The sequence below is a fragment of the Phyllostomus discolor genome, chromosome 8 (genome assembly GCF_004126475.2).
Source record: "Phyllostomus discolor isolate MPI-MPIP mPhyDis1 chromosome 8, mPhyDis1.pri.v3, whole genome shotgun sequence".
Taxonomy (NCBI): Eukaryota; Metazoa; Chordata; class Mammalia; order Chiroptera; family Phyllostomidae; genus Phyllostomus; species Phyllostomus discolor.
The window spans coordinates 104,433,055-104,454,723 of NC_040910.2; the positions used below are offsets into that span (position 1 = coordinate 104,433,055).

The window sequence follows — 21,669 nt, forward strand, 5'->3', positions numbered from 1 at the left end:
TGCCCTGACCAGAATTGAACCTGCTACCCTTAAGTTATGGGACTGTGCTCCAACCAACTGAGCCAACCAGCCAGGGCAATATTGAAACTTCTAAAAACTTTAGAATGATACAGTTAACACCCTTATATGCTTCACCTAGATTTACCAGTTGTTAACTTTTTGCCACATTTGCTTAACTGTTGATATTTGACACTTCTGGAGTGCTTTAGTATGTCTCTAATAATATCAATAACAATATAAATAATATTGAATATCATCAGTGGTGCCCAAAATGTCTTTTATAGCTGTTTTTTTTTCCCCTCCTGATCTAGGAGAAAAATAAACTGTATCAAAAAAGTTTTGCTTAAAAAAAAGTTATTCTATAGGAAGCACAAGAACAATATGTAGAATATTTACTAATTAGAATGTAAGTTTACAATGGGGTGATGGGAAAAGCTGTAATTTTAATGTGTCCTCTGAGTATTGAGAACTGATTGAATGATTATGGAGCATAATCTGATTTTATGGAAGGCAATAGGAAATACATTTATTTAACTTCTTGGCAGGAATAGCTAGGCAAGTACCACTAAACATGATTTAGCAGTGACATATGCCATGACAGTGTTTGTTTTACCGTTTTTTCCTACCGAGACCCTTCCCTCTTGTTCTTTAGGACATGAGTTTAGTTCACTGCACTGAACTTTTGTTGTAAGCACAAAAATAAGCACCACTGATCATGTATCTTAGACCAATTCCCAACCCTCCATTGCTTTCCAAATGACATAGGTAATTTGAACAGTGATGCATTTCAGCCCTTTAGGTCTATATTTTTCCATACTACCATCTGTGCTTTTAAGAAGGTGCAAGTGCAGTAAATGAAGGAGGAAAGAAAGGAACTATTTAAAAGAATGGCTCCAATACTAATCATGGTGGTAAATCTGGTTTTATAGAAAAATTCCACATGCTTTTAAAAATATTAATAGGTATTTATGAAATTCTGCCACATCCTGAGAACTACAAAGGAAAAGAATAGAACCCAAAATTTATGTAGAAAAGTTTGTTTGAGGTACACAATATACTTATAGATACAGGCTATGTGTTTTTATAGTTTTTGCTGGGAAAGTAATATTGTCAGTTGAAAATCATCCAGAGGGACCCTAGGGCATTATTTACCCACAAGAACTTCAAATATTAATTTATATAGTGACTAGCACAAAATTAGTGTGGCTAAGAATCTTTGTTTGGAAATGTTTATTTAGCTAACCAAGTAACTTGATTCTACCTACCGTGGGTCATGTAGAGTGCAAATTTTCAGATATGGAATGATGTTGATAAATGGCACATAGGATTTCTGTATTTCAGATTGGGGATGAAGGATAAAGTAAGAACATTCAGTGCTTAGTTCAATATTTGTGGCTATCTTTAAGAATGTTTATGAGAGAGAATGAAGTGAGCAAACTTTTTATTATATATCGGTTCTGATTCTGAAAGTCTATATTTTATTTCAGTCCAATGTAATTAAATGAAGGTTATCAATTTTTTCACATATAATACAAGTAAATAATTAAGGGTAGAAAAATGGAAATGAAGATTTCTACCACCATTTTTTCACTGTATATTAATTTTAAATTTTAAAGATGGTTTTTTTGGTCACACATATATGTATGTATATATATTTTGGGGGGGGTGCCACTCTATCCATGTACCAGTTGCACCTATCTTTCACATGAAAAATAATTTTTATGTAAGAAAACTTTTCAGGAAGAAATCTGAAAGTTGTTTATGGATTTCACTCATAGTCTTCTCTATCTTATATGAAATTGAAGCAGTTTAAATGTTGAGAATATGATACATATCTTTTTATTGCCCACAGTGCTTTATGCATGGTACATAGAATGCAATCAGTAAATATTGGTTATTTGAATGAATAAGTAAAACTGCTGAAGGAGCCAGAGTCAAATGACATTGGGCCTGTAGTTAAATCATTTGGCACATGGATTATATATAAAGCTTGTATAGAGAATTTGTCCCCCCCCTTTTTTTTTTTAAAGATTTCATTTATTCATCCTTAGAGGAAGGGAGGGAGAGAAATATCACTGTGTGATTGCCTCTTCTGCACCCCTACTGGGGACCTGGCCCACAACCCAAGCATGTGCCCTGACTGGGAATTGAACTGGCAACCCTTTGGTTTTTAGGCTGGCACTCAGTCCACTAAGCCACACCAGCCAGGGTGGATTTCTCTTCTTTTAATTAAAATCCTTTTGGGAAAAGAATGAAAATTTTCTTTCAAACATATGGACTGGACAGGAGTGTGTTACCCTGGTATCGAATGCAGGAGTGAGTTTAACTAAAGGTATTGCAAAAGCCTTTCTGATTCATGATTTACAAATCTTGGCTGCAAGAAGCAAAGGCTGCCAAACACCTACTTCAATATAATATGTTCTTCATGAACATAGCCGTTCATTAGAATCTCTGCATGCTCTTAAATTTTCAGTTATCCACATAGAGTTTTTAAAATCTTTTTATTTTACTTTATTTTTTGATAGCCTTATTCATTTGGAGTTTATTAGACTTCTGTAGAGCCTACACTCTTCTTAAAGGCTGTTTATAAAGTATTGAGCTCTCATAGAAAAGAAAGAATCTGTATGAGCGTTCAAATTTGATTTAGGATTTTGCTAATAGAATGCCTGGTCCCTGTTTTTAATGTCATCAACTCAAATTTTTAATTGAAGTTTGTAAAATAAATCACTTTTACGAAACCTGCTCTAAGAGGAAGAGGATAAATGATCATATTTAGGTTATACTTTTTAAATTATGAAGAAATTAATTTTCTTTTTAAGTAGTTGATATGTAAATTCATACTTTTTTAACAATAAAGACATATTAGAGATGTTTACATTGTATAGATTGAATCCTGTCATAATTTTTTTTAAAGATTTCATTTATTTATTTTCAGAGGGAAGGGAGGGAGAGAGAAAGAAACATCAATGTGCGGTTGCTGGGGGTCATGGCCTGCAACCCAGGCATGTACCCTGACTGGGAATCGAACCTGCAACACTTTGGTTTGCAGCCCGTGCTCAATCCACTGAGCTATGCCAGCCAGGGCTAATCCTAAAATTTATGATAATCCTATCATAAATTTTAAAGAGACTGTTAAACTTTGGGCAGTCCTGGACCTTGGCAACTTTTTGTAAATTTTAAAAAAATTATATTTCTTTTTAGAGAGAGCGGAAAGGAGGGAGAAAGAGGGAGAAAAGCATCAGTGTGTGGTTGCCTTGCATGCAACCCCAACTGGGGACCTGGCCCACAACCCAAGTACGTGCCTTGACTGGGAATCAAACTGGCGGCCTTTCGGTTTGCAGACCAGCACTCAATCCACTGAGCCACACCAGCCAGGGCAACTTTGTGTAAATTTTTATACATGAACATTATACAACCTGTTCACCATATGTGTGAATTGTCTGCAGGTATAAATGGGGAACCAGGAAGTACTGATATGAAGGTAGATTAACACTTCCTGTTATTGAATCTTTAATGACTTAGATGTTCAGTATCTGCTTCCCTATGTTGGAATCTCTTGGCATCCATATGTCCCTCAGAACTATTTAGAGCTATATTTTACTGAGTGCCTTACACTAAAGGCTAAAGACCATAATGTTGTATTGCATTTTTATGGGCCATCATTATTCTAAGGCTTTTGGAACATTGGAATTTGTTGAAACAGGATTTGGCTTGTATTCTATTTGTATGCCTTGAATTAATAAGACATATACATCCTGTCAAATACTCATTCTTTCCTGAAAAAAAAAAGTGCTAATAATGTGATTGTTTTTCCAGAGCAATGTGTATTTTCACAGTAGCAAATTATATTTGAACCCGTAAACAGTGGAGAAAAACAAGACCTTAAATATAAAACATAGATTGAACTTACATGAAATGATGGTGAGAGAATTCAGATACTTTGATTCTAGTGAAGCAGAACCAAGAGGTAATGTATTTCTGAGTCATGAAGAATTGAAATTTATAAAGAATATTCTGCCCTGACTGGTGTGGCTCAATGGATTGAGCAGTAGCCTGTGAACCAAAGGGTCACTGGTTTGATTCCCAGTCAGGAGGGCACATGCCTGGGTTGTGGGCCAGGTCCCCAGTAGGGGGGTTACGCGAGAAGCAACCACACATTGATGTTTCTCTCCTCTTTCTCCCTTCCCCTCTGTCTAAAAATAAATAATTTTTTAAAGAACATTCTGCTAACTACTATGCTGTACGCCTGAAACTAATATAAAATAATATTGAATGTAAACTGCTGTAACTGAAAAATAAAATTAAAACATAGTTTTTGAGAAATACAAAAGACTATCTGACATTAGTTGGTAAATGAGAAGTTTTCTTTCCCTGAATGTCTGAAAAATTGGGGAAATTTAAAATCAATATTGTATCCTGACTCAAAAGTTTCCTGGTAATAGGCTTAACCCCAGGGTAGAAAAAGTCGTGAAAATTGTAATGTTTTAAGTTCATCTCATATCAGTGATTTAACAGTTTCAGATCATTCTTTGCACGCCATCTGGTTGGTAGGATACAAACTAATCTAGATTATATTCTGATTTACAAGAGATTAAAATGATGAAAATTGGGCACTGACCAGGTGGGTCATTGGTTGGAACATCATTCTGTACACCAGAGGGCTGCAGGTTCAATTCCTGGTCCAGGCATGTACAGAACACAGCCCATCAGTGTTTCTCTCTCATATAGGTATTTCTCTCTCCATCTCTTTCCTCCCGTCCCCCGCGCCCACCCCTTTCTTCCTCTCCTTGGGTGAGGATTTTAAAAAGTGATGAAAATTGATAGCTTTAGCTTTTAGAGATTGTTCACAACAAAGGGCAGCAGTATGCTTCTAAAAGGTACATTGCAGCCCTGGCTGGGTAACTTAGTTTGTTGGAGTATTGTCCTGATATGCCAAGGTTGCAGGTTTGATTCCCAGTCAGGGTACGTACAAGAATTAATCAATGAGTGCATAAATGGGTAGGACAACAAATCTATGTTTCTCTGTCTCTCTCTCGTTCCTTCTTCCTCTCTCTCTTGAAAATCAATGAATAAAAAAAAATTTAAAGGGTAGATTGCAAGGGATAAAACTGTTCTTTATGGTTCTGTGGAAGTATTCGTGAAAGATTATGTTTAATCTTCTAAGTTCTACTCTTAAGCCTCCATCCCTCGTAGTTACCAACTGCATATACCTGGCCTCTGGAAATTATTAGTATGTTAAACTGAACCAACTTGATGGGAGTAACTATCCAGAGAGCTTGTTTTCCAAAGAAAAGCATTGTTTAGCAAAATTATAAGCTTGACTAGGCATCTTGTAAAGCTCTTCGAAGGTAACTCAGAGCAAAAAACAAAGGTAACCTAGCAACTTTTATGAATGGAAATGTGGTGCCTAAGTCACAATGTGGTTTAAAAAGAAAAAGAATAATGTTTTTTATGACCACTTGTCAAAAGTCAAGGATTCTCACATCTGTTTCAGCCTTCTGAGACTATTGATGGAACAGAAAAGGCTTACTATCTAGGATGGTTTTATTTGTAGGCATGAATTAGTATGCTGTACTATTTTTTCTGAGGACATGCATTGCACAAAATCCTTCTTTTACTCATAAATAAATTGAGATAGTTAAAAGATTGGATCTCAAAACTGAGGTTCCTAATCTGTTCCAGAAAAGCCATTCTTTTCTTCCCACTGACAGCTGTAACTTATTATCATGAGAGACCTTCTGCTTTACCTGCTTTAATAATACTGAAATAGTTGCTTGGACTCTTTCTCTTATATTTTTTAGTTTTAGAGTTATTTATTCATTTTGGCTGGCCAGATATGGTTGTTTTTTGCATCCAAACCAATGGAATAAGTGAGTGTATTTTTCACTAATTTTGATTTCCAGTTTAACTTTATTTCTTTTTCCAAGTTCTCTCCACATCTTCAGCAATACAGTGTTTTTTATGTTGTGAGCTTTCATTTGTTATTTAAATCTTTGCCAGCTGAAATATGGAGTAGGTTTGCTGACTTCCTGAGTTGCAGTGATACTTTGCATATTTAAGATGATTACTTCTTGCGTTTCATTTCATCTGTAAAAAATCCAAATAGAATCTTGGGAAGGGCATTAAAGGATAGTTTGTTAAAGGACCTACAAGTATATTATAAAATTTTTATTGTTTCTTTAATATACCATAGATTTCTCTTTGCAAAACTCAAGTATCTTTAACTTTGATAAACTCTTTTTTTCTTACTTTGTATTACAGGGGTTTTTTTCCTTTAAAAGTAAAATCGTTGTAATCTTTAAATAGCCAGACATTCTAATATTTGAAAGTTTTATTTGCATATCCTTTAAGTAATTGCAATCTTTTTTTCTTCATCTCTATTGCTTAGTCCAAAAGAAACTCTGCCTTCAAAACCAGTAAAGAAGGAGAAGGAACAAAGGCCACGTCACTTACTCACGGACCTCCCTCACCCTCCAGAGCTTCCTGGTGGGGATCCATCTCCTCCAGACTCTCCAGAACAAAGGCAGTCACACCACCTCAACAACCATATAAAAAAGACCAAAGTGAGTTTTTGGAGGGACCTATCCTTAATTCAGCTTTTTATTACAGTGAGGAACCTTGGGACCTAAATCTCACACTTTCTTACACAACCCGCACCAATGGAATCATAGAAGATTGGGTCTAATGTATATCTTTTATTTAATGGATAAAAGCATACCTAGGAGACCCATCATCTGCATCTGCAGATAACCTAGCTGGGTGTTTTGTTTTGTTTGTTTTGTTTTCAGAAAAACAATAATTTCCCCAATCCAAATATACCATGAACATTGATCCCATTGTATCTTTTGACTTCATAATATTTAGAATATTGAAGACAAAAAAGCTCTTTTATTCAGGGTTTGTCAACCATGTACCCATTACTTAAATCACATAAATTACCATGTCATAATCAGAATTTGGATTTGATCTCTGATTGTTAGCATTCCTCTCTCAATAAAAAGTTACCTTTACTGAGCATGTTTTATTGCCAAAATTTTATATTTTATCTTTATTGTGATTCTATGTTGTAGGGATTATTTTCCCATTCTGTAGTTAAGGAAGCAAATAATCAAGAGGTAAGAAAGTAAGCAGCAAATCTATTATTTTATCTTACGTCTTTCTGTAGTAAAAAAAAAATCTGTGTTTTAGCCATTGTGAGAGACCATTTGAACTACTTTTTTCATATTATTTAATTCCTGCCTTTTAAATAAAGAAATTCATAAAAGATTTAGGAGTCAGAGAAATTATAAAAGAATTGTTTTATTTGAGTAGACTGAATTTTTAAATATAACTTTTTAATTTTGTTTTGCCATTTTTAGAATTTGTTGTCCTCGTTACGGAGAAAGAAGACAAACAGAAAGTGATTGGGGAAAACGCTGTGTGGACAAGTTTGACATTATTGGGATTATTGGAGAGGGAACCTATGGCCAAGTATATAAAGCCAAGGACAAAGACACAGGTAAATACTGCCTACAAATTGTAGGTGTCAGCTTAAAAAGTTAGCAGTACTAATGTCTTACGAAGATTTAGAAAAAGCACATTTTGAGTTCTAACTTGGTCTCAGAAGTTACAAAATATACTGAAATTTCCAAAAGAATAGTATAGTTATTACAGCTTAAAAACCCTCTCTTTGTTGTTTATTGTGAATGTTTATTAAAAGTTTGCTTGGAATTTAAGAGAGGGTTAAAAATAAAATGTAAAAGTTGCTCTTTTTTGATATATTTATTTTTTATGTTTTTATGGATTTTTTTTATTACCATTTAGTCCCCTTATACTCCGATCCCCCCCACAAATAAGTTGCTCTTTTTTTGGTAAGGGATTAGTCCTTGAAGATAAAATGATGTAGTTGAATTATTGGTGTATTTTATTATTTATTATTTAGATTTTTTAAAATTTATTTTATTTTTAGACAGAGGGGAAGGGAGGTAGAAAGAGGAAGAGAAACATCAGTGTGTAGTTGCCTGTGGTACACCCCCTACTGGGGATTTGACCCACAACCCAGGCATGAGCCCTAACTGGGAATTGAATCAGCAACCCTTCGGTTCACAGGCTGGCACTCAATCCACTGAGCCACACCAGCCAGGGCTGGTGTATTTTAATAACCAAAATTTTTAGGCCTAACTGAATATGGAATTAAAAATTCAAATCTTAAAGAAATTAAAGATAAGAAAGAAAACTTAGGGATTTATTTTTTAAGATGCAAAAGTATCTGTATAAAGCATTAAAATAGGCATTAAGTCTGTCTTTCAAAGTAAGGGCATGTATTGGCTGGTTCATGATGGTGGTCAACAAATGGTAATTGATAATGTAACAGTTTTAATTTACTGTGACAGGAGAGCTAGTGGCCCTGAAGAAGGTGAGACTAGACAATGAGAAAGAAGGCTTCCCAATCACAGCCATTCGTGAAATCAAAATTCTTCGTCAGCTAATCCACCGAAGTGTTGTGAACATGAAGGAAATTGTCACAGATAAACAAGATGCACTGGATTTCAAGAAGGACAAAGGTATGTGCAAAGAACTGTGTATAGGGTAGATTGCTACATCTTACTTTCCTATCTTAGCTTGTTTGCCTGTTTGAATAGTTTTAACAATTTGTACTAGACTCAAGCTTCTTCCTTGAACCTGTACCAGAATTAAGATGTTAGTTACTGGATTGCACCTGTTCTGAAAAGTGCTCATTTTATAAAATTCCCATTCTTCATCAGAGTACTCTTATACTTTTAGAAATCATTGTTATTTATTAAAATTAGAGTCTGCTGTACCACCTAATACGGCCAGGTTATAAACAATTATAAGATTCTCTTCTAACCAATGTTTTAAAATCTCTTTTTTACAAATTATAATAATGAAAATAAAACCCAGGTTTATTTACTCTAATTTTTAAAATTTGTTTTTAATTATAGTTTACATTTTATATTACTTTCAGCTGTACAACATAGTGACTAGGGACATTCATGTCCCTTACGATGTGATCACCACAAATTTAGTAACTGTCTGTCATCATATGTAGTTATTATAATACTACTGGCTATATTCCCTATGGTATACGTTATTCCCTATGCTATATTCTCCGTGACTGATTTTATCATTGGCAGTTTGTACTGCTTAATCCTGTTTCCCTTTTTTGCCCATCCTCTCACCCCTCACCTATTTGGCAACCATCAGTTTTTTCTTTATATGAATTGGCCTCTTACTCTCATTTTTACATCATCCTTTCTGGTTATTGTTTATGTGCATCCATATTTTTACGTAATTTTTAACCAATACAGTTTAGAATTCAAAGCAGATATTTCTTTTCTTTTTTTTTTTTTAAGATGAACGTTTTTTTGTTTGTTTGTTTTGTTTTTTAAGATTTTATTTATTTTTATTTATTTTTAGGGAGGGAAGGAAGGGGAGAGAGAGGGAGAGAGAGAGAGAGAGAGAGAGAGATCAATGTGCGGTTGCTGGGGGTTCTGGCCTGCAACCCAGGAATGTACCCTGGCTGGGAATCGAACCTGGGACACTTTGGTTCCCAGCCCGCACTCAATCCACTGAGCTATGCCAGCCAGGGCTCAAAGCAGATATTTCTAAAAACAACCTTCAGCCCTGGCTGGTTTGGCTCAGTGGATTGAGCACTGGCCTGCAAACCAAAGGGTTGCCAGTTCGATTCCCAGTCTAGGGCACATGTCTGGGTTGCAGGCCAGATCCCCAGCAGGGGGTGTGCGAGAGGCAACCACACATTGACGTTTCTTTCCCTTTCTCCCTCTTTTCCAAATAAATAAAATCTTTAAAAAAAATACTAAATAACCCTGAGAAGTAGCACCTTTCATGTTGGTAGAAATAGTTTTAAAGCAAGTAAAAGGAAATTCTGCTTATGCAACAGTATTTAGATAAATTTATGTAAGTTAGATATGATATTAGGTTTATATCCTGGCATGTCTTAACTTTTTCTGATTATAAAAGTAATTAATTGTGTAGTTTCTGTAAGGATGCACAAGAAAATGTTAATTGATTGCTTCTGGAGAGAGACTTGACCATGCCATTATGAACTGTTTAAATAATTTGCCATGCCTGTTTAAATTTTTTTTTATTAGCTATGGCTTTTTATTTTTTTTTATTAAAAAAATATTTTATTAGCCCTGGCTGGAGTAGCTCAGTGGATTGAGCGCGGGCTGGAAACCAAAGTGTCCCAGGTTTGATTCCCAGCCAGGGTACATTCCTGGGTTGCAGGCCATAACCCCCAGCAACCGTACATTGATGTTTCTCTCTCTCTCTATCTCCCTCCCTTCCGTCTCTAAAAAATAAATAAATAAAATATTAAAAAAAAATATTTTGTTGTGCCCTGGCTGCTGTGGCTCAGTGGATTGAATGCTGTCCTGTGAGCCAAAGGGTCACCGGTTTGATTCCCAGTCAGGGCACATGCCTGGGTAGCAGGCCAGGTCCCCAGTAAGGGGTGCACAGAAGGCAACCACAAATTAATGTTTCTCTTCCTCTCTTTCTCCCTCCATTCCCCTCTCTAAAAATTAATAAATAAGATTTAAAAAAATACAAGTTAAAAAAATTTTATTGTTGTTCAATTACAATTGTCTGCATTTTCTCCCCATTACTCCTCCCCACCCCAGCCAAGCCCACCTCCCTCCCTTGCTTCCACTCTCCCCCTTGGTTTTGTCCATATGTCCTTTATAGTAGTTCCTGAAGTTGTTTTTTTGTTGTTGTTGTTTTTTTTAAATAATAAGATAATGAATGGATAGATGCAGTGCATGCCCATTGTGGAAAAATTGAAAATATAAAAGAATAAGAAAATGTTGCCCTGGCTGGTGTAGCTCAGTGGATTGAGTGCGGGCTGTGAACCAAAGGGTCGCTGGTTCAGTTCCCAGTCAGGGCACATGCCTGGGTTACAGGCCAGGTACCCAGTTGGGATCATGTCAGAGGCATCCACGCATTGATGTTTCTCTCCCTTTCGCTCCCTTCCCCTCTCTCTAAAAATAAATAAGTAAAATCTTTTAAAAAAGAAAATGTGAGCCCTGGCTGGCGTAGCTCAGTGGATTGAGTGTGGGTTGCGAACCAAAGCATCGCAGGTTCAATTCCCAGTCAGGGCACATGCCTGGGTTGCAGGCCATGGCCCCCAGTAACCGCACATTGATGTTTCTCTCTCTCTTTCTCCCTCCCTTCCCTCTTTAAAAATAAATAAATAAAATCTTAAAAAAAAAAAAGCAAAAGAAAATGTCAATCCCCCTGGCCGGTGTGGCTCAGTGGATTGGGTGCTAGCCTGTGAACCAAAGGGTTGCTGGTTTGAATCCCAGTCAGGGCACATGCCTGTGTTGTGGTCTGGGTCCCCAGTTGCGGGTGTGTGAGAGGCAACCACATATTGATGTTTCTCTCCCTCTCTCCCTCCCTTCCACTCTCTCTAAAAGTAAGTAACATCAAAAAAAAAAAAAAAGAAAAGAAAAAGAAAATAAATGCTCTGGCTGGGGATCAGTCCCACAGCTTGGCATATTGGGACCATGCTCTAACCAACTAAGTTACTCAACCAGAGCACATGTTTTTTTTCTAGTACTTTATATTATAAGTATTTAAATATTACTGAGATCAAAGTATACTTAGTGTTGTGTAGCTTGTCATGAGCAATTTATTATATTATTAACATGTTTTAATAACTGTGCATAAAGATAGATGAATACAAATTTTCTTTACCAGTCCCTGTTGAGCAATTGACAGTTTGAAAAAATATGTAAGAGCACTGCATTGAGCATCTTTGTGCATAAATCTTTACATTTAGATTTCTTTCTCTTTTAAAACTTTTTATTTATGGCTTTTAGAGAGCGAGAGGATGTTGGGACAGGTGGAGAGAGAGAGAGAGAGGCATCAATTTTGTTGTTCCACTTATTTATAATTCATTGGTTGATTTGTGTATGTGCCCTGGCCAGGGAGCAAACCCAAAATCTTTGCTAATGAGATGACGCTGTAATCAAGTGAGCTTCTCGGCCAAGGTCTAGATTTATTTTTTAATAGTTTCTGAGAAAATATTTAGTCAGAGGGGTTTTCATATTTAATGTTTGGGTTGCTTTTTAGGAAGAGAATAATAATTTATGTCCCACCAGTGAGTGTCTATCCCATGTTATTCTCCCTAACATTGAGTACATATTTTTTATGTATTGATTTTTTTAATGGAGCACATTTTGTTTTTGGTCATCTTGATAGGTGAAGTATGATATTTTGGATTGATTTTTTAAAAAGATTTTATTTATTTTTTTAGAGAGAGGGAAAAAGAGGGAGAGAAACATCTATATGTGGTTGCCTCTTTCTTGCCCCCTCCTGGGGACATGGCCGGCAACCCAGGCATGTGCCCTGACAGGGAATCAAACCAGAAACCCTTTGATCTCTGGTTCCTAGGTCAGCACTCAATCCACTGAGCCATACCAGCTAGGACTGGCTTTCTTTTTTGTTTTTGTTTTTCTTTTTCTTTTTCTTTTTACTGATTTTAGAGGTAGAGAGAGAGAAACATGGATGCATTCATTGGTTGATTCTTGTATGTGCCCTTATCAGGAATGGAACCTGCAACCTTGGCATATTGGGACAATGCTCTAACCAACTGAGCTACCTGGCCAGGACTTGGATTGCATTTCTTTTATTACTTCTGAGTTTGACCTGTGTTTCTCAGTTTTACTTATTTTCTCTTTTTTGGGTTGTCACTTTTATGTCCTTTGTCTACTTATGTTTTGCAATTTTTGACTTTTTCTTATTCATTTGTATAAGGTTGTAGCCAAGTCTCTTTAAGATACTCCTTTATTGCAGTGGTTCTTAGCTTTTGGGGGGGGGGTCATGGTCCTCATCAAAGACGGATCTTTTTTTTAGTACTGCATATTTTTTTTTAATGTTGCACATTTCAGAGAGTTCAAAGTCCTTGAAGCCTGCCTCCTAGATTGAGAATTCTTGCCTTTGTGTTACTAGGAGACAGACTTTTAGACTGAATATCTCATTTTTTAACTAGGTCTAGAATTTATGTGATATTTTTCTCTATCAGGCACGCTGTTGAAAGTGGCACGACAGTGTGAATTTCAAATGTTTTAAAGTTTTTTTAGTGCACTTTTTTTATCTACTTGTAAATTTAGGTAATTTAATTAGATTCATTTTTCTTTCAATTCTTACATATTATGAATTTTACTAATAATTTATACCAAATATTATAAATATTCTACCCTAGCATATTGTGTGACTCCTATTAACTAAGGTGTACAGACTTCTACAAAAGTAGTCATAGACAATATAACAAATGGGCATGGTTGTGAGTTACAAAGAAAACTTTATTTACAACTGACAAACAGACTGGATTTGGCCCAAGGTCTATACTTAGCCAATGGACTTAAATTAAAAAAATAGTTATACAATATGACTGAAGCACTTGTCCCCCTCAAGACATAGTAATCTAGAGAGCCCTGGATAAGGAGTCAGAAGATAAATTCAGTTAGTAGTTCTGTTAGTTATTATTAGAAAGGGCAAGTTATTCAATTACTCTGAGTTTCAGTTTTCTTCATTTATAAAATTACGCATTTGTTCCAGAGAGCCTCATGGTCAACTCCCAAATTATATTAAAATTTAGGGCATTGTCGTTTCATGTTCTTTTACTATTCTTTTTAATGTTTTCTTTTATGTAGGTGCCTTTTACCTTGTATTTGAGTATATGGACCATGACTTAATGGGACTGCTAGAATCTGGTTTGGTGCACTTTTCTGAGGATCATATCAAGTCATTCATGAAACAGCTAATGGAAGGATTGGATTACTGTCATAAAAAGAATTTCCTGCATCGGGATATTAAGTGTTCTAACATTTTGCTGAACAACAGGTAACATAGTAAAACCAAATGAGGTTAAGCATTTTTTCTCTCTTCTGAACCTCTTAGTTTAAGTTAGTAAATTGGGATGATAGGTAGACCCAATAACACAGTTTTTTTATTTACATACATCTGAGGTTTGTACTGTAGGAACAACTTATAATAGGGTTATCCTGATCAGCAGTTTCCAGACTTCATTGTTGGTAAGGAATTAACAGAGGTAAGATTGTAAATTGCAAACATTTTAAGGAGTCATTCACATCCTACAGAAATATTCAGATGAGTATTCTTAATGAAACTCTCCCTTGTTTAGTGGGGAGAAACATATGCCTGCTGTTTTAGCTGTTCTTGAGACTTGCTTTCTTTCTTTCTTTTTTTTTTTTTTTGAGACTTTCTCAGTTAGCAAATTTCAGAGTAAACACAGGTGTACAGTTGGTGATTGACCTTTCTGACCAGTACTTAAAACTTCCATGTTTTAGCATTGTAGGCAGACATGAATTTGGTGAGGAACAGTGCTGATTCTTCAGAAGTTTTTATCATTTGCTTTCTTCCTTTCTGGCTGTTTACCTAAACTACATTGGTAATATTAGAGGTTTTATGCACAGTAATCTTTGGTGATAGCCCTATCCATTGAGGAATAAAAAGCAAGTTTGGCATTATTGAAATCAGTCCAGGGTTTGTTTTTTTAGGAAATGGGGCTGTTTACAGTCATCTTTGTCTGATTCACCCATTGTTCAATTATATTCAACGAACGTTATCTATTATAGGAATATGAAATGATTCTGTATTTTCTGTCTTTGTGTAGTGGGGTAACCAGTCATCCAGGGCTGCCCAGGACTCTCCTAGTTTTAGCACTCAAAATCCCATGTGGGATGGTTGGTCACTGGAGAGCTCTGAGTTTAGTAGGGAGCTAAACAAGTAAATAACTCAATTCAATACACATTTATTAGCCCTGGCTGGCGTAGCTCAGTGGATTGAGCGCGGGCTGGGAACCAAAGTGTCCCAGGTTCGATTCCCAGCCAGCGTACATTCCTGGGTTGCAGGCCATAACCCCCAGCAACCGCACATTGATGTTTTTTTCTCTCTCTCTCTCTATCTCCCTCCCTTCCCTCTTTAAAAATAAATAAATTAAAAAAATACACATTTATTAAGATCTCCCCCCCCCCTTTTTTTTTAATTTGGGAGCACCTGGGAGGATGCCATCTAGAGGAATGCTGTGTAGGGATTTATCAGAAAGACTGACAACAGAGGGCTAAGTTTCTAGGCAAAAGAAATTGCACAGACAGAAGCACATAAATGTGAAAATAATACAACATAATCCAGAAAACTAAAATATTGGTATTGCTAGGGCAGGAAGGGTAAAGTTGGACAGTTGCAGGGAAACAATTTAAAGATTTTGTATGTGTCACTAAGGAGCTTAAACTTTGTAGGTGACAGCCACTGAAGGATGTTTGGTTAATTTAATTCTTTGTTTTTAAATTGTATAATTAATACATTATTTAAATTAAAAATATATAAACTGTATATATTTGTTTAATACATACTTAAATATCTTGATGAGACAAAATATGGTGTTAAGAGATTATTTCTTTCTGTTGCTATCTCTATGACCCACAATTTTCATTAAAGCTGGGCTTGGTTAATCTACACCCATAATAGTAAGGCTTCAAGAACTTGATGGCTATCAGCTTGTAGCTTTCCTGGACTATATAGTATTATCATACTTTCCTCTGCTCCTTTTATTTCTCAGTGGGGGCTATCTCAGGCCAGGGAATAACTGAAGTCCTGCTTGGTGTCCTTTCTGGTTGGGTCAGGCCCTTCCCTGTTCCCATCTTCCCACATTCAGAAAATTCAGGAAACTAAGTGGGTTGTAGGAGTCTCATGGTCTAGTATGATCCATTCAACTTTTGCTCTTACCCATTTAATTCTGGCTACACAGAGACTTTGGGTGAGATGGCCTGGAGAGAATTGTAAGGAGTCTTCAGCTGGACAAGAAAGAGCAGTTGATGAGAAAGGGTAGGAGAACAGGACTAATAGTTCACATGGGAGTTCCAGACTAGCAGTATATGCAGATTCAGGGGTTATCAAGCATAGAAAAGATGTAAGAAGATAGAACCCAAGAGAATGATCAGAGAAATAGGAAGAAAATAAAGAATATCATGAATGCAAAATAGGCAAGTTTAAGAAGTGAGTTAAGAGAATCTGAAGATTAAAAGGTCAATGGAGACAGTGTGGGATAAGTGGGTAACACAATTAATAGGAAAGTGATGGTGGTAAGTGTGTCTTTAGTTTTTCACTTTAATTTTTTATTTAAGGATGCAGAGGTTTGAGAATATTTAAATGCTAATGGAAAAGAAAATCAAGAGAAGTTGAAGATTCAGGAAAGATCCAAAATAATTTAAAGGAACAAGTTTCTAGAGGAGTTGAGATGAAGGCTGCAGGTGGTAGTAGCCACAAATATAGGTGTTAATTATCCTTTAACAAGAGATTGACACACTTGTTCTGTAATTGAGGGAAAAGAAAGAAGATTATAGGTGGAAGAAGTTTGTAAGTAATAGGATGTTAAGTAGCTCTCACCTGGTGACTTCTGTTTTCAGTGAAGGTCATTACCGAGAGTGAGAAGGGAGAGAGGATGGATTAGGAAACATGTTAGGTGCTGGTGATGTTAGGTCTAGCCTTTTTCCTAGGTCTATTGCCATTTTAAGCAGTCTGTTGTATGCCTTGAGTCTTGGATCATCTCAGACCCCATCTCAGACCTTCAGAATAAGGATGCCAAGAAATTTGAGGAATGCTTTTTGTATTCAAGTCAGTCGTTTTCTTTCTTTTTTGCTTTTCTCAGAATTTGCTTATAAATTGAGCTTTAAAATATAATGAAGTTTGGAGCAAGTAGGTAAGATATCCTTAATCTTAACTAGGAATGATTAGAGTTGATTTAATGTAAAATTTTGTTGTTACAGGCATGCCTTGGAGGTATTGCGAGTTCGGTACCAGACCACCGCAATAAAGCAAATTTGCAGTAAAGCGAGTCATATGAACTTTTTGTTTTCCTAGTGCATATAAAAGTTACCTTTAACACTATGTTGTAGCCGATTGAGAGTACAATAGCATTATGTCTAAAGAAAATGTAAATACCTTAATTTATTTTATTTTATTTTTAAAGAATTTATTTATTTATGTTTAGGGACAGGGGAAGGGAAAGAGAAAGAGAGAAACATTAATATGTGGTTGCCTCTAGTACACCCTCAACTGGGAACCTGGCCAGCAACCCAGGCATGTGCCCTGACTGGGAATCGAACCGGCAACCCTTTGGTTCATAGGCTGGCACTCAATTCAGTGAGCCACAGCAGCCAGGGCTATACCTTAATTTAAAAGATACTTTGGCCCTGGCCGGTGTGGCTCAATTGGTTGTAGCATCATCCTGTATACCCAAAGCATTGCAGGTTCGATTCCCGGTTAGGGCACATACCTGGGTTGCAGGAAGTTTGTATGGGAGGCACCTGATAGATGTTTCTCTCTCTGTATCTCCCCCTTCTCTCTAAAATCAATGAACATTTAAAAAGATATTTTGTTGCTAAAACATGCTAACTATTTTCTGAGCCTTCAGTGACTCCTAATTTTTTTTTGCTGGTGAAGGGTCTTGTCTTGTGTTGATGAAAGTACAAATAAATCAAAGACCAATGAAATACTGTATGCCTGTAGTACTTTGTTTTACTATTCTGTCCTATTGCTGGTACTTTGAGGAGCACCTCACAGCATAGCCTCTTTTTTCATTTCTATCTCATCTTTCTATCTGATCTGTCACACACCTGAGATATCCCCAATCTCTAAAAAAGGAGTGAGCTGGCTTTTCATTCCCCAAGAGATAACACAAGCTGTACATGTAAATAGATAGTCTACAAAATAATTTAGATAAATATGATTAATCTGAAATAATAAATGGTTTTTTTAAGTTTCCCAACATTTTGTGTTGCAGTTATTAAAATATTACTTGACATCACCATCAAAGACAGAATACTTAGTAGAGTGAAATGTAGGTATGATCCCTTCAAGGAAGTAGTTCTCAAAGTGTATAGTTAAGAACAGCAGCACTGGCATCACTGGTGGGCTTGTTAGAAATTCAGGTTTTGGGGCTATGACCTACTGAATCAGCATCTCTGGGAATGGGGCCAGGATACTTTAACAAGCTTTCCAGGTGATTTTTACTTCATACTAAAGTTTGAGAGCCCCTCTAAGGTCATAGTTGTATATTGTTATGGTAAAGGAAGTGATGGCATTATTTTGGTAGACGGTCTCATTCATCATAAAAATTGTTTGCTCTGATCAAAGTTATGTTGCCTGTTTGAAACAAATCTGTTATCGCCACAGTGTTATTTACTGTTTATTATGAAAAATGTCAAATTACAATAAAAAATCAAGACAATAATTTACTAGTTAATACATATACAATTAATGTTTTACTATATTTGCTTTTTATTTTTCTGCTTGGGTTATTTTAAAGTAAATTACAGACATCATTACATTTGACCCTAAATACTCCGACAAATTAACTATTACCTATTAACTTCTAACATTCAGTCCGTATATTATACAGTGTCTGGCACAAGTAACACCCCTTTTTTATTACAAAATCTTTTATTACAAAACCATGAGCATGTAACTCTGTAACATAACAATATCACACTCAAGCACACCATATGACATTTTAGATGAAATGTTCAAATTAAAACTATAAATTACTATACCTATACTATTACCCTAGCAACCACACTCAAGCAATTGTTACTTTTGCTGGAGCCTGTATTTTTTTCGGTTACATGAAAAATGTCTTGTATACCTAGTTTGTTCAAACCAGAATCAGTCAAAGATTATGAATTGGATAAAATTGTTAGGTCTCTTAAGTCTTTCTTAATCTAGAACAGTCCATTTTTCCCCCTCAATAATTTGTATTTAGTATTGCAGGTTTTAGTCAGTGTTGTTTGCCAAGAAATAAATGATATATTTAATTGAGTCAAATCCAAAAATATTGTAGTTAAAAAAAAAAACAACCCTAAGGTTTGTAAATTGGAGTAGTCAAAAGATACTTAACCTGGGAGAGTGACCATTAAAAGTACAACAAAGAGCAGAGGTTAAAATTAATTTTTGTGTAATGTTTTTAATTCCTAAATCAATCTTTGCCTTTTTTAGGTATGATGTGAAGTTGTTGCTGTTACTTATGAAAATAATTGTTTTTGTTTTACAGCGGGCAGATCAAACTAGCAGATTTTGGACTTGCTCGGCTCTATAACTCTGAAGAAAGGTGAGACATTCACCAAAATTACATGTGGGAAATAGGAAAGAATATTTTTTATTCTTGGATATCCTAGTATCCTGCAAGTTGTAACAAGTGTCTGAGTTCCCTAATTCTATAAATGTGTTACTACCTAGATTGTAGACAGTAAATTCTATCGAAATTCTATATTTTTTGTTTTATTTATTTATTTTTAGAGAGAAGGGAAAAGAGGGAGAAAAACATCAATGTGTGGTTGCCACTCACGTGGCCCCCGCTGGGAACCTGGCCCCACAACCCAGGCACTTGCCCTGACTGGGAATCAAACTGGTGGCCTTTTAGTTTGCAGCCTGTGCTCAATCCACTGAGCCACACCAGCCAGGGCTCTATCAAAATTCTTAGATTAGCCTTAGACTAAAAGGAATCAACCCAAATTGGAATGGAAGTTATTTCTTCCCTTCCTACTTTTGTCCAATTTACTTTTGAACTATTAGGTTGCTATGGAGCTGTTTTGAAAGTCCTATCTTCAATTGACAGCTATTTCTATTTGCATTTAATTGTACAAGTATATTGCATCAGAAGCCATTGTAAATTTATGTCATGGTTTTTGTCTTTGTTTTGTTTTGTTTTGTTTTTTCACATTTTAGTCGCCCTTATACAAATAAAGTCATCACTCTGTGGTACCGACCTCCAGAACTTCTGCTGGGAGAGGAGCGTTATACACCAGCCATAGATGTTTGGAGCTGTGGGTAAGGCTCCCTTCACTTTTTCTTTTGTTTGTAACTCTCATGTTGAACTTGTATCGTGTTCTCTCTCCACATTGACTTTTTTGCAGCTTTTCTTTAAGTTCAAAAGGGTGGGGTTAATCTCTTGGATTTCAGAGAAGTATGTTGAATACTACTTTTTTAAATTTTTACTTATTTATTTTTAGAGAGAGGGGATGGGAGGGAGAAAGAGAAGGAGAGAAACATCAATGTGTGATTGCTTCTCGTGTACCCCACTACTGGGGACCTGGCCTGCAGCCCAGGCATGTGCCCTGACTGGGAATCGAACCTGCAACCCCTTGGTTCACAGGCCAGCACTCAATCCATTGAGCCACACCAGCCAGGGCAGAAATACTTTTTTAACATTTCACCAATTGTCGTTTTATTTCTTTTAATTTAGTTTGAATTGGGATCCAAATACATTCAAATAAGATCCACGGATTTCCATTGATTATCTGAAGTCTTTTAATTATAGATTCTCCCTCTATCTGTATTGGGTCCCCTCACCCCCATTACAGTTTCCGTAGAAGAAACTGGGTCATTTGTTCTATGAAGTCTCCCACAGTCTGGATTCTGCTGATTACATCCTCCTGATGGTATTTTTCAGCATGGTTCTCTGTTCCTTTTATTTTCTGTAAATTGTGGGTGAATTCAGGTTTGATTCCTAATCACCCACTGACCCTGAATCTACTTTACAAATGGTTTTGAGTACTTCTGACAGATTATATTGTCAATGGTACATCAGAGTTGTATATGGGAGACACCAGGAGCCTCTGCCCAGAGTACAGGCAATAACTGGGTACAGTATCTGTGAAGAATTTAAAAACAGTAAAATAATCCACTACATAATAGTCTGCTTTTTATTACCACCTTATACAGACAATTCTGAACAATGTCTGATAAAATGTTCCTACTAGGGCAGATTTATGCATGCACACACACCACTTTACATAATATATAATTGTCTCTTTTTGAGATACTATCAGTGAGCATTAGCGAGCCCTGGCTGGGTGTGCTCAGTTGGTTGGAATACCATCCCAATACCCAAAGGTTGCGGGGTTCGATCTCCTTATCAGGTCACATATAAGAATCAACCAAGGAATGCATAAATAAGTGGAACAACAAATTGATGTCCCCCTCTAAAATCAGTAAATAAAAAATTTTTTAAAAGAAAGAAATGTTATCAGCTATTAATGATCCATATCCATTAATTCATTTGTAGTTGTTTTGTGATGGTGATATTCTAATTATAACATTCCTTCCTGGAATAAAAATAACATTTATTTGGCTAACCATAGGTACAAGTGATATGGAAAAGGTTTAATTCTTTTATTTACCAGGTTACAAGATAAAGAGGTGGTTTCCTAGCATTCTCTAAAGATGACCAGAGAGGGTTTTGGGGCCTTGTTCTTTATAAAGTTTCATAATGAACTTGTGGAACTAAACATATGATGTGTTTTACTCCATTATGGTTATCATCCTTAGTCCTGTGCAAACTGTCCAGTCATTGGCTGGTGGGAGTTTATTCAGGTTAATTCTTGAATCCTTTTGATACATCCATAGTAGTCTTTTATTACATTCTATTTTTTCTGGTTCCAGGCTCATCCTCTTTATTTCCTGCCCCACACCTGGCATCCGCCATTTCCCTAAGGCATAGGTGGCAAACACAAGGCCTGAGGGCCGAATCTGGCCCTCCACCTTGTTTTATCTGGCCTGGCACCTTGTTTCTACCTGGCAGCTCTGAACTCCTTGCCCCTAGTTAAGAAGTAGTTACATTTACGCAGTCCT

General features: G+C 36.2%; 1 protein-coding gene across 1 annotated transcript in view; it reads left to right on the forward strand.

Annotated features, from left to right (window-relative positions):
* The window catches only part of CDK12 (cyclin dependent kinase 12), a 45,834-nt gene that overhangs the window by 8,138 nt on the left and 16,027 nt on the right, over window positions 1–21,669 (forward strand). Inside the window, 7 exon segments of the mRNA XM_028519899.2 lie at window positions 6,389–6,516; window positions 6,519–6,567; window positions 7,359–7,498; window positions 8,373–8,543; window positions 13,674–13,863; window positions 19,091–19,147; window positions 19,765–19,866. Of these exon segments, the coding sequence (XP_028375700.1) occupies window positions 6,389–6,516; window positions 6,519–6,567; window positions 7,359–7,498; window positions 8,373–8,543; window positions 13,674–13,863; window positions 19,091–19,147; window positions 19,765–19,866 (837 nt within the window).